The 21,411-nt window shown below is 35.8% G+C and overlaps 2 protein-coding genes across 2 annotated transcripts in view; both read left to right on the top strand.

The window, feature by feature from the left end:
• LOC100893889 (uncharacterized protein C12orf56) overlaps positions 1–5,325 on the top strand; it is a 30,411-nt gene extending 25,086 nt beyond the window's left edge. Inside the window, exon 11 of the mRNA XM_003726412.3 lies at positions 118–5,325. Within this exon, the coding sequence (XP_003726460.2) occupies positions 118–265 (148 nt within the window). The 3' untranslated portion in view covers positions 266–5,325. The remainder of the gene's footprint in view (positions 1–117) is intronic.
• A 556-nt stretch (positions 5,326–5,881) lies between these two features.
• Positions 5,882–12,087, top strand: LOC100893970. The gene is made up of 3 exons (XM_003726413.3): positions 5,882–6,358; positions 7,530–8,509; positions 9,315–12,087. The coding sequence occupies exons 2-3, from the start codon at positions 7,588–7,590 to the stop codon at positions 10,034–10,036; spliced, it is 1,644 nt and encodes a 547-aa protein (XP_003726461.2). The 5' UTR covers positions 5,882–6,358; positions 7,530–7,587; the 3' UTR covers positions 10,037–12,087.
• Positions 12,088–21,411: the final 9,324 nt, after the last annotated feature.

The following is a 21,411-nucleotide window of genomic DNA, read 5'->3' as shown; positions in this document are numbered from 1 at the left end:
TTTTCCCGCACATGATATATATGTTATTGTTGCAGAAAGGTTTTGAAGTTCTTGACGATGATCGCAAATTTTGATTTGATTTGATGATATCTATGCTCTTTTGTGACTATCATTCAGGTACTACGTGCAATCACCACACATTGTCAAGAAGCTGCCAAAGCTCTACCCCATCACACCCCAGACGCTGAGGATCATCGATGAAGTCCTTAGCCATGTCCTACAGAAGCCTGCCTCTCTACTTACCAAAAAACCGAAGAAGAAATAGAGATTGTAGATGAAGTCATCATCCACCTTCTACAGAGGCCTGCATCACTATGTATTTAAATGCCAAATAAGAAATAGAGATCAGGAGACTGATGGATAGACACACAGACAAGATTGAAGATCATTGATTAAGTCATCAGCCACGTCCTACAAAAGCCTGCCTCGTTTGAACCAAGAAACCAAAAAAGAAATAGATTAAGAGACAGACAGATGGACAGACAGACGCTGAGGATTCATCAATGAAGTCCTTAGGCATGTTATACCAAAGCCTGCATTGCTACTCACCCAAAAAACCCAAGAAGAAATAGAGATTGAGAGAAGGGTGGATGGACAGACAAAACCTGAGCCATGTGAGCCATGTGAGAAGTGCGCATCACTATACCCAGAAACCTAGAAAATATAGAGACACAAACAGTTAATGGGAATTTCCTTCTAAAGCTTTCCCACCATTTGACAAAGAAGAAAAAGATAATGAGAGAAAGGGACATACGTATACTTACAGACAGATGGATGGATAAATAGGCACTGAGAATCATCGATGATGCACTCATCCTCATCCTTAAATGATACAAAGTGATATCAGGATCCCTGTTTGAGGATCTTCTGTGGGAAAGTTCCGCATCTGAGTAGCATATCTGGCATATAAGTTCCACCCTCTCCCTCGCTCTTTCTTTTTCTTGCTCAATCAAATCCAGGCATAGCAATGACTTGATGAAGTACAGTCAAACCTGTCTATAGTGACTGCTCAAGGGAAACACAAAAAGTGGCCTTTGTAGACAGGTGGTCTTTGTAGACAGGTGGTCACTAAAGCAGGTTTGACTGTAGTTACTTTGAAGGTTGGTGTGCAGGAGTTCCATGGCTGCTAGATAGAATTATTTGTTTATGTATTTGCTGCTAAGCCATGGGCTGTTTAAAAATATATGTAACCCAATGATAACAAATCCTCACATAACTTATGCTGGGTTAAATGGAAAATACATGTTTTACCATAAATGTACTCAAAGGGTTAATGGAGTAATGCTGCATTATTCTGAATGAGAGCATCATGTGCATGAAACTGAATTCTTTTCAAACACATTCCATGGTTATTGCAGGTTTTCTTGTCAAATACCTGAACATATCTGAAACATACTGTTCTAATTTTCAAACAAACTATTTTTTAATTAAAAGCACAAATCTATTTGAGTTGTTTAGCTTCGCCGTGTAAGCAGCGCCGGTGTAGTACCACCACGTGCAATGGTAATTCGGGCATTACATAAAAATACAAGACAAGTTGGACTACTTGTAAAGTTTGTAGGCATTTAGCACTTATCCAGAATGTGTAAAGTCAAAATAATATTTATGGAATTTAAAAAGAGTTGTAAAGATTCATTCAGGGAAGTAGAGTTACCAGTTGTATTGCTCAAAAATAGGAAATAATACAAAAATCATATCCACAATTGAATTATTAAAAATGACGTAACTATGAAGAGGTTCATTCATGAAATTTCATGTTAGTGAGTCTTTACAACTGCATGCTTATATTGATTCATTTTACTGTTAAAATTTTGGGATACTTATTGTTTTTGTTGATACCGTCTTTCTCATACTCCCTCAGTATAAAGTGCCTTAACAGAGGCCAAGATAAATGGATTTACCATGTGGGAAACACATTCTGAATGAAAGTGAAATATTAAAGAGTGGTTGCTTCTAGTCAAAATGATATTGTATGGAGGACATACAAGATGAAATTCACGGATGCTCAAGAATCACTATAAATGTTTAGGTTTCTGTTCTGTTAAATAAACTGCTACTTGTTATGCTATTACATCTTGTAGCAAGAAGAAATGTTTTGCTTGAGAAATAATCATATTAATTGCCTTCCGTTCAGTTGCCTTGTTTAGTTCAAATTAAGTCTAATAAAGATTATTTTAAGATTTTGAGATATGAAATTCACCTTGTTTACTATATATCAGTAGATTTTTAAAATGAATTTCTACTCCTTGATAGTTTTAGTCATAGGACTTTAGGACAATTGTCACCATAGATTCTGTAGATGAGTATGCTGTGTGAACATTGTTTATCAGAATGAATATGTAAATATATATAAGGAATCGTAATGATTTTAACTGCAAATATGCAATCACTTCTGTTGATCTCTTTAGAATGATATGTGCCTAAACGATTTCGATGAGGAGAGAATATGTTTTCCAATGAACCTTTTATTCATGATGTCACCTTGATTTTCTTTACGCTTGACTTGTGTGAATATTTATATCAAATTGTGGTGTTTTTTGTGTGATTTATCCGTCTTCTATGTACTTTTGTTTTAGGATTAGAAAGAGTATTGTAATTTTGTACGAATATTCTAAAATCTTCTTGAACCATTGTCTTTCTCTGTAATTCTAATCCGTGCCATTTGTTATGTTTGAAATCAATTCAAGAAGGCTGAGATATTCTATTACAAAGGATTTATTTCTTCTTACTAAAACTATAATGTTATGTATGCTGTGAAATGATATATTTATAATGTTACTTGAATTCATTCACCTTAAACAGAATGTGTACCAGTAAGTTAATAATCAGATAATATATTTCATCTAAATACTAAAATATCAGAAATATATGCATGATTTTTCTAGTGCTTTGAACAGAATGAATATAATTTACAGCAACACTCTTCCCACTGAAAAAAGAGTTTTCAAATGTCAGCATACACTGATTATAAAATATGTCTTGTGTTTATAGTAAATTACACCTAGCCTTTAAAGTTCAGTAGCTTTTTGAAATGATACTTTTGTATCATTTAAAATGCAATGTTAAGAATGTTTAGTGTTAATACAGTAAATTAAAACTAGGATTGCAAGTTCAAAAGCTTTTAAAAATGATTATGTCGTATTGAACTTTCAAATGCCAGTGTACATTGATTATAGAATATGATTAGTTTTTAAAGTAAATTAAACCTAGGCTTTAAAGTTCAGTAGCTCTTTGAAATGATACTTTTATATTATTTAAAATATTGCATACAAATGGAATATAAAGTGTCTCTTGTGTTTATACTGTAAATTAAAACTAGGCTTTAAAGTTTGGTAGCTTTTAAAAATGTGTTATGTTGTATCGTTTTAAATGTAGAGATAACCTACCGGGAGTTAACTTGAATTAATAATAGATAGTGTCAGCCTCAGGAGATGTTATATCCATTAAAGGCTGTTGATAATAGTAATCTAGTGGAAGAAAGGCTTTCGAGCTTCGGCTATATGTATAAAAGAGTATATGTTTTGTTTACATTTTGAGCACAACGTAATGTAAGAATTATTTTCAGGGATACACATATGAACAATGCTGGAACACAATACAAAGTTCTGCTAAACCAACCTTATACACTTGGCTTGAAGATGACATTATTTTTTAGAAATTTTAGGTTTTGGATTTATCTCTAGAATAGGAAATTATGTTATTTTTTTCCTGTATATTATCGAGTATTTTAAAAAAACCTTGAGCTTATTCAAAAGAATTAATAACCCAATGATAGGCTAGGGAGATGACTTTTTGGTGAGGGCTGTAGTAATTTTGATTCTATTGCCTCTGTTTGTGTACTGTATTTGAACTGGTAGTTCCATCAAATTGTTTTCCTTTTTACCAAAGTAATTATACTTGAATTACTTCCATGGGCAGGACCAAAAAATGGCATTTAGTGCTTTGCTTTTGGTCTGGATCATTAGGAAAGCGTTCTATGAAACATTCCAATCATTAATGTTTGAAAGTTTTGATGCCTATGTCTAGACAACTTACCGTACCTCATGCAGGTGCTGGCAGACTAAAGTTAGCTGCCAGTTTTCTGTTGGCCAAAACAGCATTCTTTGATGATTTGAAAACTGCCAGCTAACTTCAGTCTGCCAGCACATGTCTAACCAATGTTTCTTGATGTAAATAAATTTGGCATAGAACTCTTTTCTAATTAGGTTATATACTGCATTAAATGGATGTAGTCTTATTTACATCATCATCTTTTAACATACCATCATCTGCTATTTGTATTAAGGATTCAGATGGATGTCAGCTAATATTTTTTACACAGAGTTAATGCTCTTCCGATTCTCAACAGAAATCGTTCTTTCTATTTTTCTCCTCAACCATTAAATGTGTGTTTTGTATGATTTTAAGAATTGCTTGCGATCTGCATTACCTTGCAGAGGTTGTAATTCTTGAGTATCACCAGTGTAAAATCAATCACCTTGAAGAAATAGTTTGCTTTGAATGCTGTGTTTATTTTTTTTCTTTCCAAATGAATATCCGTCTTCACATACATGTTGTAAAACATTAATTTGTTTGTTTATATACCTAATAGCTACTGGTAGATATGAGCATATTATTTGCAAACTTTGTGTGTTTGGAACTTTGGAAGTGGCTATTATCTGTTTTATCATAAAAACATGGATCAAAAACATTTCTACACTTTGTAGTTGATTTAAATTTGTATGGAAAAGTAACGTACCTCGGTTTCTTAAAAGGCTACATATTCACCATTTCTTTTCCATACATATATTAAAATCCATACCATTTTTTTGTCAGATGCTATGAGAATGTTGTACCGGAATATTAGCTACATGTATGTTTTTGGGGTCAAATAGAGGGAGGAGAGTGTAGGATAGCTATTTTTTGAATGTCTCTAGCATAATACTATATAGGTACATATGAAGAGACATACTACCTCTTGCTCAATTACTTGTAAAAGGATGAGAATATTTCAGCCGATTTTAACTCTTACTTTGTGTAGTTGTCAACATACTACAGGTATATAGAGTGTATGTAGTTACTTACAAGTTGCTTAGTGAGGTGTTTTAAATTCATACTTTATGAAGATAGTTTATAGTGTGCATTTATTTTATCAGAGAGTGTGGTATAGAAATGCTGTATATGTATTTGTAACTAGAGTAAAATTATAGTTTATATGTTTATTTCTTTAAAAGAAATGTTTGAATGAGCTTCTTTTGAAATCACCTTGAATCAAAAATTGGAATCTCTATATGATTTCTTCACTGATATTCTTCTTTAGCTAAATAAAATAGATCTTTGAATATATGTGATGTATGTTCAACCCATGTGCTTTTGTTTATGTTAAACATGATCAGAACTACTTGAGCAAAATCGACCTAAGGCAACTTAATTGTGTCGCCTTTTGAAAGGTGTGAACATTAGAATGAAAGTTTATGTATATATTCGGACATGAGTTCTATAGGACTTACATTGCCCTTGACTATATTTTTCTGGGAAGTTTTTGGGAGGGAAGGAGTGAGAGTGTGAGAGAGAGAGGGAGAAAGAGAGAGAGAAAGAACATAATGACAATGATGATAAATTTTTGTATTTACTCGGGAAAGCCTAATTAATATCAGTACTCTTCTTGTAAGGGCAGTGCCCGCATTTAAGGGTCAATCATTTGTATCTCGATGGAGTGTAGCAAATGTGGATTGCCATCTTGCTAATGGACAATAGTACCGGGCCGGGATTGAACCCCAACCTTTGGATTGGGAGTCCAGTGAATGAACCACTATACCATGATACTCTCCACTTCGAGAAAGGGAGGGAGAGAGGGTGTGTGTGTGAGAGGGAGAGAGAGAGAGAAAGATAGAACGAGAGAAAGAGAGAGTGGGTAGAGCAAAAGTGTGGCGATAATGTACCTGTGGTGAACAGAATAACGCCAATAAAACAGTACCTGTAATGGAGAAGTGGGGGAGGGATATGGCATTCTTACAAACCTGTTTTCTAAATTCAACTCATTGTTATACAACAAAGAGGTACAGACGAAATCAATAATAGCGCTAGTGATTATGCCATTGTATTCACTACGGGAAGGTCCTTTCGAACCGGCTTACTGAACCCCTCAACGACCAATGCAAACTTACACTGTCGCTTATTGAATATGGTCCGCAAAACTAACCCGAAATTATTTTTAGCATGACCTACAGAAATAGTACTGTGTCCTGAAATCTGACAGCAAGGGCTATTTCATACAAATTCAACATTCATTTACATCGATACTGTTAACAAGGACATGGAGCCATGTAGGTGAAGATGTTGCGTGGTTGCGGTTACTCGACATTGATAGCAGAAAATGGTATGTATGAGTATGTTACCTTATATTATGACGTATTTTTTAAATGAAATTACGTCACAATACGCATGAAAAGTTGTATCATTCGATGTTTGATCGCAACACAGGTTTATCGTAACCATCTAAAAGTGTACGCGCTGTCCAACATGAAAGAGGAACATGGCAGGGAATGATCAAAACTTCTTCAAAAGTATTTTCGGAGCAACGAAATATCTAGGGGAAATACGACGTTGCCTTGTTTTGACCACAAGATGGAAAAGAAGAAAATGTGATCATGGAAATGGTGTAAAAGAAGCAATTTCTCATTGGCGGTAACGAAAAAAAAACCCTGGTTACAATAGATTAATATTAACAGTTCATTGGTCGAATGATGATTCATTGGTCGAATGATGATGCACTTGCCATCATGACATCTAAAGAAAGTACCTTTGTTGTGCACACTGATGAAAGGCTAATATATATACAAAATACCGGTAACATTTATAGAGATTATCTAGAGTATTTTAAATATAGGCTAGTTTGTGTTTCAATTAAAAATATGTGTTGTTTTGAATTTCTAACATTTTCTTCAAATGATTTTATAGTGTTCTCGTCTCTTCGATGTATGCATTTTATTACATCGTGCTATAGACCAAATTCTAGAAATTCTGCAGATTTTTTATCTTTTCATTTTTATTTACTAAAATATATGGCATTAAAAATACACTCATATCTTATCATTATCTTCATTGTTATTATAGGAGGATCAATGACCAAGGTAGTTTAGTAATCATATGCAGACTGATTATTATCTGATTGTGCTTGCATAAAGTGCAGTAGGTTACACATTTCAATTGATATGTCAACAATATTATGATACATTAATTTTTTTAAGAGACTTTGCTCTTGTTTTATTTGTACAATAACTATGGTTGCTCTCGATCGAAATATCGACGGGTAATTGACATAATCTGATTTGTAACAACACACGTTATTTTAACAAGACCCTTCATTTCAATGCAAATAAAACACTTTGTGTCCGAATTTGTTATAAAGTACGATTTTGAGCACAATTCAATCCTAGCCAGCTATCACGCTATCTATTAAAGCTCATACTATTATTATTAAAACGGACTGTAAATGGGATTTGGAGATGATTATGATCTGACAAATTTATCTCTTTGTTGCTTTCCAGAACATTAAGAGCTACACACGGATAGATCTGACGACCATCTCTGTTAATCTTCAGCAAGATGGCGACGGATGACACCCAGTCATTACAGTCCTTAGGGATAACCCCTTACTTCAGTTCCTCATCACGTGACTTGAGATTGGATTTAAATTATCGCAATATCCAACGCCTGCCTTATGACCTTTTCAAATTGGAGGACCTGCAATGGCTGAACCTCAATGTGAACAAGCTACATGAGCTGCCTCTGGAGTTTGGAGCGCTGAGGAAACTCCGATGGCTGTATCTTGAGAACAACCTCTTCGACAGGTTCCCCGATGTTCTCTGTGAGCTTACAGCGTTGGTACGGCTCTACTTGAGTACGAACAGTCTCAAGATGATCCCGCGAGACATATGCAGGTTAACTGAGCTGCGGTGGCTTGACCTTTCAGACAATTCCTTCTGGGAGTTTCCTCTGGGTCTCTGTGACAGTGCCTTGTCAAAATTGGAGCGACTGATCATGGACAACAACAAACTGACCTGCCTGCCAGCTCAGGTTTCGATCCTGAAAGGGTTGAAGACATTCCACTTAAGTGACAACCAACTGGAGTGGTTGCCTCAGACTATTTGCGATATGGTGAAGCTGGAGGAACTGCAGCTGACGAACAACCCCCTGAAAACTCTTCCCGCCTACTTCGGCGAACGACTGAAAAGGCTAAGAATCTTAGTCTGCAAGGGATGCCCTTTTATTCAACCTTTGAAGAACTCGGTGGATAAAGGAATGACGTCACTTCGTGAATACCAGGGAGTCATCAATAGACGATGTGAACACAGTGGGTTGGTGTATTTTAAGAAGCAGAACGATGGCAGTGGTGAGAAACCTTGCTATCGCATGAGGACTAGACCGAGGGGAGTGGCAGTAATCATAGATAACTTGTCTGATCTAGGATCCAAAGATAGAGATGAAGACGGAAGGACATCTACGCCAAGTGGGCATAGTAGTTCGGGTTAGTATTACTTTAGAAGATCTGGATCCTGTCCATGAACGTCATCTATTTTTAAACTGCAGCAATGGAGGAGGGGGTGGGGGTGGCTCTCCGCCACGTCGAGAACTGAATTGTTCGATCCCACCAATCCCCTTCTTGATGATACTCCTACACATTCGATGGGGAAAGTTTATAATCTATCAATATATATTTTTTTAAATATTCAATCCAATGACTTACAGAAGTTTAAATAACTCGTGTATGTACCAACAAGCATTAATTATCAAAGTTATTTTACGGGAAGGGATTTCAATTCCCTGCCCCTCCCTTCTCTCTCCGCTATGCTGATCAAATTTACTTTACTTTTTGAAAATTACAATCAGTATACTCGGTAGATCGAGTTCGTATTGGAATGATAATAACTGTGATTGTAATCCAAGTATATTATAATCCCCACTTTAATTTTGTGTGTTGATGTAACCCATATTTAAACTAGGCTTGCGCCCTCTCGCAATAAGCATCCCAAAACAAAATCAATTATACGTCCTACTTTCGTTCATGAATATTCAGTAATGATAGATGACGAAGTAAGTGGTATCAGTTGTGGTAGTATGGGTGGAAGTAATAGTGCTAGGGTTATTATTATTGGAAGTAGTAGTAGTAGTAGTAGTATTAGTATTAGTAGTAATAATAATAATAATATAGCTATGCATGGATAATGCAAACAATGTGAAATGGTTAGATATTTGCTGGCATGTCAAAATATTCAAGTGAAATAATTTGTATATATATATATATATATATATATATATCTGTTTACCTTCAGACATTCTCCGATCTGTTCTACTGAAGCTTGGTTTCAACGTGAGGATGATGCGAGGTTTGATGTCTCTCGACATTATCTCAGCTCTTCGCTTCATCAGTCTCGAAGACCACTCCTACTTTGACTGTCTCATGGTTTGTGTTTTATCTTACGGAGGCCAAGGGAAGGTGATAGGACCTGATGGCGTGTCGGTGGACGTCAAGCAACTGATGGAAATCTTCTCCCGAGAAAACTGTCCATCTCTTGCGGACAAACCCAAGATGTTCTTCCTACAGGTCCTGGACAAGCACCCGTCCTCTTCACCAAGGTCGCCCGGTGCGTCGGGTAGTCCAGCAGTGACTCCAAGGAACCTTAACAAAGGTGGGAAGCGTTCATCACAGATGTCGGAAGACCCTACCGCCGCACTCATTCCTGACGACGACGACTTCCTGCTCACTGTTGCCATGGTACCGCCTGCTGCCGTGTGCGAGTCCCTCCGCGACGTATACACCCTCTACGTCAACGTCCTCTTCGGGATGATGGAGAAATACGCCCGCAAGCTTAACATTCTTGATGTCGTAAATGCTGTCCATAGTGAAGTAAGGACGATACGAATAGCCACTGTGGATGGTAAAGGGACTTCCATAAAGCCTATCATCCAGTCTTCTCTGAAGTATAATCTTTACCTTAGTGTACCCACCACTCTTGTTACTCCTACTAGTAGTCTGGGAATGGCAAGTCCGTAGTAGTGCTCATCTGTACTGACCTCAATAATTTGAGTATTATTGAAATATCATTACGTTAACGCGGTCGCAAAGACTTTCGAAAACAACTTAAAGTCGTATCAATAGCCTCGTCCGTCGCCTTTTTGTCTGTCCGAACATTGAAGCAGTGGTTTAAGGTATAGACCAGTTTTGGAAACGTCCCCCTCTCAAAAAATGAAATGGAAGCTCTCATTACCAATCATGTGAAAGAATATGTTTTGACTAATACGTGATGATACGCATTTTGCCGGGAAACCGCCTACTAATTGATTGGTAAATTATCAAATCGATCGGGCCTGGATAGATATCGAGAATGCACTTCAACATTAAATCATTATTTTGGCATGGAATAGTTCATTTAGGGTATTGAAATAACACTTGAGTTGATTTTTCGAAAGTTTTAGCGATCGTGTTCATTACTAATATTAAGAATACAACTACCACTATTAAACAACATTTGAAAGTTTCAAAGGAATATTCCTTACGAGGAGGCTTACATTCTTTTACTTGTGAATAAACCTTACAATAAGAAATTACTTTTTTGGGTTCTTATATCAACTTATACTAACAAAACAGATAGCAAGAGGGTCGCTCATGGAAAAGGTATGACGTAAGCTTGTCATAATGAGCTTAAAACCATTGGAAGTTAAACAATTTATTGCATATTCACATGATAATAACCGAAACGAATCGTACTCAAAACAGACATTGTGACAATCGAGTGCTCGAATTTCGATTCATTAGGGGTCTCAATAAGTCTATAAGTTATACAAACTTATTAGCAAGTCTCTGATTTAACTTAATAACTTGGTTAAAATGATTTTTGTTGTTCACTAGATGACATTCGAGACTCGTAACTGACATAAAAAATATAGATAGTAAAGATAATTCTAAAATATAATCATCAATGAAATTTAATTTATCATACATAGATATTCACATTCCAGGTATGATTGAATTTATCGGATTGCATGAAGCTCTTTTCGTAGTAACCTAATGCCAGTCTTACTGTTCAAGATATAGTTAGAATATTCATATATAAATATCCAAATATGGATAATAATTGTATTGACCAAACACTTGGAACACAGTGAACAAACTTGACACAGAAATATTTATGAAATATTTGCAGATGGAAATTTGTTTTAATGCAAATATACACTGCTTTGTCACGACAGTATAGGGCTTTTCGAATTCCTTTGACGCCTTTATCCATGTGCTTACTCACCGCGCAATTGGAGTCGTCATTTTCGTCTTAATGTATGCAATTCTATGAGAAAAAGTGTAGGATGTATGCATAAATTTGTTATATCGAGCAACACTCGCTCAAACTTGATCCTGGATCATGAAGACAATTTACTGTATAATCATTATTCATAGCATGTGGTTGAGTTTGTGAACGAGTTGATTGCCAGACTGCTCGGAGAGGTGACAATAATTCATTACCTGAACTGAACTACTTCTACATTCAAATTTGGAGGTCACCACGAGTAATGTGAACTATACTTTGTAGACGACTTGAATAAATTTGTAAAACCGTCTATATTAACAACTGTTGAGGGTTCAGAGATAGAGGCTACGCAAGATTTTCTACCGAAAGAGATGTTATCCTACATCGGGTTGGATTTCCTTTACTTTTATCGGATTGTATCTACATATATATTGGTTTCTTCTAGAAATCTTTGATCGGGTAAGGTGCAATTTGGCCTGCTTGTGCGGGCATACTTATCATTTATTTATTTCCATTATTTGTGATGATTTTGGGGCTGAATAGGAATGGTTTATGACTAGATTCCAATCTGAGCCGTTAGTGGATAAAGAATTCATGTAAATGATCATTGTAATGATCCATATACAGATGTTTATTTTTGATAACGTTTTAATACCTCTTGCATGCCATGTGTTATCACTTATATTTTGAGAGTTTGACTGATTATGAGATCGATAATTTTCACTCTAACCACCTTATAATTGTATTTCGTCCGTTGAGAGCCAGAAAGACATTAAATTTGCGTTCAGTACCATGACTTTAATCTCCTTTTGGTTTTGAACAGACTATTGGATGTAGCATAATGTCAGTCATATAACATTTCGAGGGTTCAGTGACACAAAGACGTAACTCATTTTCAAAATGAGTATTTGATATCAAAATGTTCAGAAAAATGTGGGCTTTCCAGGAAACACAAAGACTTAACTCCACCCATGGAAGTAAACGGCTAGTGAAACACAGACTTACCCCTTAAGGCCCAAGTGCTCAGTGACACATAAACCACTTTTTCTCAAAATGGCCAAAATAGAGTTACGTCTTTGTGTCACTGACCCCTCGATTTATACTAATTTTTTTATTAGTAGAGTTCAAATAGCGGGGCATAATCAAAGCTTTCGTGCAGATTGCATTGTACACCTTACTTAAAGTTGTAAAGTTGGGAACTGCAGTTCCTAAATTTGTTCCAGTGCACACAGCGTAAACGTAAATTAGCTAACCATTTCGTTACTTTATAAACACGCTAAAAAGATACAATATTGACATTAATTAACGAGTCAAATGTTCGAACTTGGTACTATGTTTATACACCCAAACCAATTTTTCCTTCTTCAAAGAATCATTAGTTAATATATACTGTCCGAAGACGAGCAATCTATAGATATAATATGTTTAATTATATTGACAATTTTCTTCTGAGAAAAGATAAAGTTCGATTGTAATTCAAGTTCTGACATTAAACTCACGAAAGTAAATCATGATCGTGTGAAGAGCATACGTAGTATTCCAATGAAGGGCACATGATGATACGCAATGTGACGTGCGAAGTAGGAGAAAATGGAAAATAGAATGAGAATAGAAACCCAACAGAGAGTGTAATAAAGTATGTGAAGTATGGTTTAATTGCGAGTATTATGTGAATAAGAAATATGAGGAAGGATGAGAGAGTAACACGGAATTATATGTAGGGTGTGTGTGTGTGTGTGTGAGAGAGAGAGAGAGAGAGAGAGAGACAGAGACAGAGACAGATATGGAGAAGGAGGTTACAGTGGAGGAGGGAGGGGAAATGGAGGAACATATTAGGGGGAGAGAGAGGGAGACGAGGAGAACCGCAAGATAGAGATTACAGAAAAGGGAAGAGAGAGAAAGAGAGAGAGAGAGAGAGAGAGAGAGAGAGAGAGATGGAGAAGGAGGTTACATTGAGGGAGGGACGGAGGATAAAATGGAGGAACCTATTAGGGGAGAGATAGAGAGGGAGATGGGAGAACCATAATATAGAGATTACAAAATAGGAAAGAAAGAAAGAGAGAGATAGAGAGTCAGAGGAAGGGGGAAAAAAGAGAAAAAGAGGGAGGTATGTATATGAAGTAGACACAAACTTGAGTGATATCTGCCGTATTAACTTTAAAATCCAACATCGAATTAAAGCAACAACAAAAAAGAAAAAAAGATAATCCAAAATTTCGCAATTTTGCCAGAAATGCGTTAAAGCGATTGATTAGAGTCATACTCGATAAAAGACTTCCTCCATCATTTATGCACATTTTATTGTCATTATGAACTCTATGAGGCTATGAAAGGCTGTTCATAGACACATCTTCCCTGCCTTCAAGCTTAACAAAATATGGTATGCAGTCTAAAAACGCATCACAACCATTGATAATGAGATTTTGATTATTGATTATAGAGTAACGAAATGTAATGAAATATCTCATGTTGCTCCAAAATGTATATCTAAACGCTGATTAAGACAATCAGTTTTCTTTGTGGATGTCATTAAAGCATTAACTGTATTATTCAAAATATGAATTGTACTTTATTCTGGTTGAAATGAATTTAATTTTCCTGCTTTTCCTGGTAATTTTGTTTCCTGCATGGTTAAAATAATTTTCATATTGCCTCCTGATCTTCACGAACGGTAGAAATTCTTAGAAATAGGCACTTAATTGGTCATGGTATCTTGCGTAAAATAGGCGCAACTTCTTTCTATATAATTTTCGATAAAAAAATGAACTCTAATTTCTAATCTCGTTTATAATCACGTTAAGTGCTTATATACGCGAGACTCTCGCTTGATACTACTAAACATGCTGATGGACGTAATTGACGTTATACAGTGCGTCCCGGAAAAAACGAAACCGAGAATTATCGATGTTTTATCATAATCTTAATCACAATTATAATTAATAAATGATACATAATTTGTAAAGCTTAGATCCTCCTCTTTCATTTGATGCAACTCATGTATATTTCACGCACGAGTGATTAAACAAAAATTGAAGATAGGGTACTATAGAAAGTCATTTGTTTTCACTGGCTGCCTGCCGTAGCAACAAACATAGTTGACAAACGTTTCGTTGACGATCAGCCACGCATGAAGTCTTTCATCTTCTTTGTTTGTTGTTAGGGCAGACAGCCAGTGGTACGATTCGTTTAATAAAATTATGGAAATGCAAGCATTACTTTAAACAAACAGAACTTTGTTATTCGTGGCTCATTTTTTCCTGATTGAGGTGTCATATGAAAGGGCAGAGAAAGTGATTGTCTCTTTGAAATTCAGATACCATTAAATCTTCCTTTCGTGTACCTTTTGCCGTTAGCTCATAATAATGATGCCCTCGTTAAGCCCAGGTAGCTCCATTAAGATTAAGTGGGCCATTAATTCTCTAATATCATCCAAGCATTGACCCACTTAATATGAATGGGTCAAAAATGACAAAAAAATTGTTGATGAAACGTCTCGTTTAAGTATTTGAAGTTTTGAACGCTGAGCAAAGATCGAACCCGTGACTTTAATAAACGAGGGTCAGGCCCCTTCACCTTCTCCTTTCCCTGAAGGAAAGGCATAACAACACTTCGGAAGTAGTCCTTCGGATAGAGACGTATAGAAGACATGCCCCTTTTTTACAGTTAGTTTGACAAAAAGCCTAATTTTGCTGACGTAGGATTCCGTTAACGACAAGGCGAGGCATATCGACGCACCATGTGAGGGGAACAGAAGAGAAAATCTTGCGTTGGATTACATAAGCATCAATTGCTTTCATAATGGCTTAATTAGTAAGGGTACAAACGCTTTTGAAAAGTCGACTCACCAGCAAAGATCATTATTCTTGTATCATGTAAAGTAGCGTTTTTCATGAGCTTAGTCTAGACGTTCGATGAATGGTAACAAGAATTGGTGAGAGAAGTAGATGGCCCTTCTTTAAACCACTCTCTAAAATAGATCGTCACACCAGATGATCAAACGTCTTCAGTTTTGTTGATATACCAGTATCAGATCTCGGATTTGAACGTCTTCGGTTGGAACTTCAGTCTCCGGCACCGCCAAACCCATTTCACACCAACTCCAAACCGACCGATTCTTGGGCAGGAGGCCCAATAATATATATTAAAAAAATAGTGTGTGGTAGTTCTCGTTGCTGTGGCTGTGACTATAATGAAGGGCATATTTAAACTATCAATCCAAATTGAAAGGAGACACATATTCAACTCGTTTAAAATGAAAAGAGGGCGAACAGTGGAGAATTAATCGAGTACAAAAATGATCAGTAAAACATAACAGAACAAAAAATAATACATTTAATAATAATAATAATAATATCTAATTTTTATAAAGCGCTTAATACAAATGTCTCTAAGCGCTTTACAAATATATTATTACCCCGGTCATTGGATTCAGTGCTAACCCTCACACAATGTGTGCACTATATCCACTCCCTGGGGAGCATTCCAGCCAGGCGTTATTACATGACGCTCAAAAACTGTTTGACCAACAATGACGGTCGCATCCTACCGCGTCCAATAAGTAAGATTTTAAGGCATAATCTGAGAGAACATTTCCTCCTCCTGGCGGCAGATTCACAGCGCCCTCTTTAATCCATGTCAACATATTTCTGTCGTTATAATGTATGGAATGTATAGATCTTGTTGAAATATCCTTTTCTCTCATTTTGTCACCGCACTATCTCTCTTACTCTTCCATCGTTCTATTCTCTCTCTCTCTCTCTCTCTCTCTCTCTCTCTCTCTCTCTCTCTCTCTCTCTTTCTCTCATGCGCTCATCGTTCAATCTCTTTCTCTCTATTTCTACCTTCTCCCTCATTCAGCGTGTTGCATAACAATATCCCTAGGATGATTAATTTTACAATGACTGACTTGGACTATGATAAACGTATATTTTTGTAACTTCAAATGCGATTTTGCTGCTAGTTTTTATGTTGACCGATATTCAATTCAGCTTTCGGGCTGCTATGTATCGTTGTTAATAAACCATTTTCAATTCAATTCAATTTCAAAAAATATACGCACGTGTTTAGTCTTCGGCAGGAACTTCAGTCTCACAGTCAAACCCATTTCACACCAACTCCAAAACCGGCCGATTTCGGGGCAAGCGGGGTAATGGGATTTTCTTTAAATTGAATCTGGTGTCGTTCTTGTTGCTGTGACTTGGATATATGCATGAGTAGAGGAAACGAATGGAGACACGAGGAAACGCGTTAATGGGATGCCTCGTCAAAAATACAATTAAGATACTTCTTAAGGTGTGGGCGCGGGTGTGCGTGTGCGTTTTAATCAGACTTTCCTGTCCCTAGTTTATAGATACATTCGGTGGTAGGTATATTGTCACGATGTATTTCATTTAGTCTGGATTCATGATTACCCCTCGTCTCAGTCCATTAATGTTTTTGTTGTTGTTGGGTTTTTAGGCTGTCCAATCTGAAAAGATTATTTCCGCCTGGCATTACTGTTTTTCGAGTTCTTCATCAATGGTGATAGCGCTGTTTCTTTTTTTTCTGGCTCAAATATTGATTAGCTATGTATCCTTTTATATGGGTCTCTTTTTATTCACGTATATAGCTCTTTGTTTCACTCTCTACTCAACTGTCACTATTCGTCTTGCCATATTATTCCATTCTTATTTCCTGCCCCTCTTACCACCCCATTAGTGGGTCGCGCCTGTATCATGTTGTCCTGTGTCATGTTCTATTCTGTATTTAGGTTGACGTTGAAACACAGGCTTACACGATACTTCTTTTTTCGGTTGCAATCGCCATCTAAGAAAATGAACAAAACTAAGGGAAATATGTGAGGTTTTCATTTCCGCCAGGCCTCAAAATGTTTGCTCATAAAAAGTTCTCAACCAGAGAGAGCTTCGGGTTCATTGTCAATTACATCACATACTCACACTTCGGTGTTGACTTCCATAGCGTTACTCCGAGTATGCTCAGTCTAACTTTTCTCTTCCTTCAAACAAAATATATTTGATTGACAGAACTTTTCCTTGTGAACTTTCGATTACTGCTAGTGTTTGGACAGTTTAATAACGATATCAATGATTGATGAAGGGACAGAATAAGAACGGCTGTCGGGAAAGGGATGAAAGTCACGCTCTTGGTGAAAAATATGCAATTGTAAGTTTGGGAGAGGTGATGAAGGGCTCAGCTTGAGCTGAGAGTATATCGTGACTAGCACAGAGGGGTTTGATTGCTTACTTCATTTTATTTCGTGCACCATTTTGTTTGATTTGCATTATTGCAATGTGTTAAATGATACATACCTGGATACCCAACGATCGCATTCTCGTCACACTTCTTCTGATTACTGTGAGGACATTGTAATCATCTTGCAGCAAGAATAACTCTGCTGAAGCACGAGACGAGTTGATATAGTCTGTACACTTTTTTTCATAAGTTGTTCTGAATTCTGTACTCGAATATCATCTTGGAGGAGAAACAACTCCATGAACGCATGAGACAAGTTGATATAGCTAGACTATGCTTTCTTTTATAAGTTATTCTATATCTTTTGATAGTCTTGATTACGAAAAGAGTGATACGTTTTTGAGGGAGGGATTTATAGTTTAGATCTCTTCATATAAAATTTAAGGGAGAAGGATATAGAATACTACTTTGTCGTTTTAAATACATAAACAACTTCTTTTCCTTCAAATAAGATTTCAAAATTCGATCTATTTTATATGTCATGTCAAAGGATCTATACTAAAACAAATCAAACTGACATTCAAAATCAATAAAGCGAATGATAAATAGATACAGCACATCGAGAGACGGGTATTCTATTGGGATATTGATTTTTTTTAAAATAAAACAAACGAAATATGGTATATTAATCAAAGTATTTGAATAATTTATTCAGTAAAGTATATAATGAAAATATCAAATCGGGAGGAGTCAACGACGAAGCAGAAGTAGAAACTAAAAACATAGAAAAAGTTAAAGAAGAACCATACGACAAGAAAGAACGAAGATTTAAGAATGAAAGACTGTCAGAAGGGCGCAAAGAAGGATAAAACGAATTCTCTCCGGCATTGTAGTAACCTAGTTTAGCACCTTTGAACTGATTTGATTAGAGATCCTAAGGCAACATCCTGATGCTTCTGTTTTAAATGTACAAAAAGAGGATGCATCTGAAATCAAATCTTGTTAGCCCTGAATCGTAATTGTACCGATAAGGGGCGAAGTTTCATTCCAAGTATATGGGGTCGATAAAAGTCTCCGTTTAATTCTCCTTTTATCATCCAGTACGGTAAAATATCGTCTGAAAACAAACTTCCCATTAATGATTTGAAGACACCAAAGTCTGCTACTTGCCAATTATCAAATGTAAATGTGTAAGTTAACTTCCACCAGACTATCGAATGTTTTGTTCATAGAATCATAGTTTCACAAACCCAGGGCCACTTGTACAGCAGGCCCTGTGGCTCTGAATGGGGTTTACCCTGTGTGTTTTTTTTTTTAAAGAAAACGGAATAAATAAATATATAAACCGTAAAATTAAATTCCTTTAAAGCAACTAAATTAAACAGAGAAAGCAATCAAAATAAATTGATAATGACGTAAAAGGAACGACTACGAATCAGAATTTGAAATTGAATTAGATGTCTCAGGTTTCGTTCGTTTTAACATCATCTGTTCAATTCAAACAATTCAAATCTCCTCTTTCCAAAATTTAAAAATCGCTATTCTAAAGAAGAAGTCAACAAACAAAGAGGTTATTTCATCTCTTCTCTACGATGGGAATTGATACAGACGAAAATTATATGGAAGAAAATACTGCAGCTTTTGTCCTTTCGTATGAACCGGTATTTCTTATTTTCTTTCTTCCGTCGTATCAAATACGCAGTAATAACAGACACGTAATTTATTCTTTAAGACTGGGTGATCAATGATTTGATAAAGAAGGAAATTTGACTCTCTATGGAGCTGGTTTTCTTCTGACATGGGAATAATTGAAAGAGTTGATATGATATGAAAGAAAAGCTTATTTGATTTTCATATTCCATCGTTCTATTTCTCCGCTTCTAGGTTAATAAACAGACCGTCAACCTATATTTCGTAATCATGAAAAAACATTACTTCCAAGATGAAACGTAAGACATGTTTGACTTTTCTTTCCATCAGCTGTCATGACAACTATGTTTCTTTCGTTCTCTCATGATCTTTCAAAAATCGCTATTAGCACAAATTGGCATGGTATATGCAACATGCTTTCGTTTCAGCAAATATTACTTCTTCGAATTGATAGATGCGGTGTCAAATGCGTCAGTAGACACGATTGGAAAGGTGTTAAAGTTTTCATTCGTTCTTGTCAGTCTTCTTGTGCAAGACACATTAAATTACGGTTCAGGACAACACAAAGCAAATGGTGCAAAAGTCACATTCGCCCGTTAATTGGTTTCAAACATCAGCAGGGCCTTTTTTGAGGTTCACCATGAACTGGAGTTACAACTTTTATTTCATGGCCCTGCCATGATCACTGTGTTTCCTTAAATGTGAACTAACATTAATTAATGTTAAATATATTACTCACTGCGGATGTAGTATCGAAAATATTAGAGCTGGTGATATTTAATGCGAGACAAACAAATATCACTAGCGATATTATTTTCGATGACTAACATTACCGACAACATACCTGTTACATCAGTGTACTCTATACTACCCGATTTGTAGGAAGAATACACAACAAGAAATAATCCCCTCTTAGGTAATATGGCAGTATTTTCTCAAAGTCTGATACGCTTGAATTGTTTCTAATAAGAGCAAATTCTTGGTAATGCTAGAATACAAGGTAAACTACATAATCTGTTACATTGAACGAAATAAAGATTAAAAAAGAACGAAAGACGAAAACTACGACAGTTATTTATTTATTTATTTTCGTTTTAAAATTATGAATATTTTTGATAACAATATATGTGAAATAACTGCCTAAACATTTTTTAGGAGATGCCAATTTGTTTGATTAGTTTGGTCTTTTTTCCTAACTTAGCATAATTCTAAAACCGTGATATTTAAGGGCACATTCGACCGAGCAAATTCACTCAACCCCTTTTCAACTGGTAATTACGAAGAATGATACTGTTGCAAAAGTAATAAAAAATATTTAAATTGATATTTGAAAATTCCTACGAAATATTCGACGGTTGTGTGAATAAAACATTCTGAATGTTTGAACATAATAGCCTGTTTGCATTGATCTATATGTCCAACGGTAGGATTCAAACGCCATGATCTCTCAAACAAATTAAGAACAGAGAGAGATCGGATGACTGTATCCTTTGGAGAGAAAAGAGAAAACCATGCATATAAAATGAAAATGGCGTCTTGCTGACAGCTATATCAGTCTCGTATCTAAATATGATACAGAATTAGTGATTTCTGAAAGTTTAATCTCACGAGATGACGTTCACGAATGGTCACGTGATGTTGATTCAAATGCTATAATCAAATCACGTTACATTAATCTCGTTTATGATGACGCGACGGTTTATCTTATTGTCTGGGAGAATGGAATCCTCATCATCAGGTTGATAACTTGATAAGGGTCCATTTTCGAAGGTTTGGACTCACAGCACAAAGGGGGAATATCATCAGCTTCTACACTAGCCAATCAGCTTTAGTCTTTTATGTTGTAATATAGAAGTTTTTTATTTTATCGTTGATTTTTTAAATATAGATAATCTGAATTGCCTATATCACTGCTGGAGATATCTGATTTATAGTTGTAACGCTTTGTGCTTTCAAAAAGCTGTCTAAGTGTCCATCACAATATTTATACCTATCAATTGAGTATATTGTACTATTTTGTCTTCATGTTAAAAAATAAGGATAATTGAAATGAGACGCAAAATGTTAGATACGAATCTGAATCGCACTTTATACAAATTTACAAGTCCAGTGACCATATACATACACTGTCGCTCATATAGTTGGAATATTTTTGTTTTACCCCAATTTATGGAATTATTTTAAAATTAATTTAAAAATAATAGATCTAGATAATAGTATACATTCTCAGATTTTATTGAAAAATAATTTGCCAATGTGTGTTTTGCGTGACTGCTAAAGCATG

The sequence above is a fragment of the Strongylocentrotus purpuratus genome, unplaced genomic scaffold, assembly GCF_000002235.5.
Source record: "Strongylocentrotus purpuratus isolate Spur 01 unplaced genomic scaffold, Spur_5.0 spur5_scaffold_6, whole genome shotgun sequence".
In the NCBI taxonomy this organism is placed as follows: domain Eukaryota; kingdom Metazoa; phylum Echinodermata; class Echinoidea; order Camarodonta; family Strongylocentrotidae; genus Strongylocentrotus; species Strongylocentrotus purpuratus.
Note: the sequence above shows the minus strand (reverse complement) of the source record. Positions and strands in the feature narration are given on the sequence as shown.

Excerpts from the sequence above, each read along its gene's own strand:
- LOC100893970 (XM_003726413.3), top strand. The coding sequence starts at position 7,588 with ATGGCGACGGATGACACCCAGTCATTACAGTCCTTAGGGATAACCCCT. Across the intron at positions 8,510-9,314 it reads AAGTGGGCATAGTAGTTCGG|ACATTCTCCGATCTGTTCTA; the intron begins GTTAGTATTACT and ends GTTTACCTTCAG.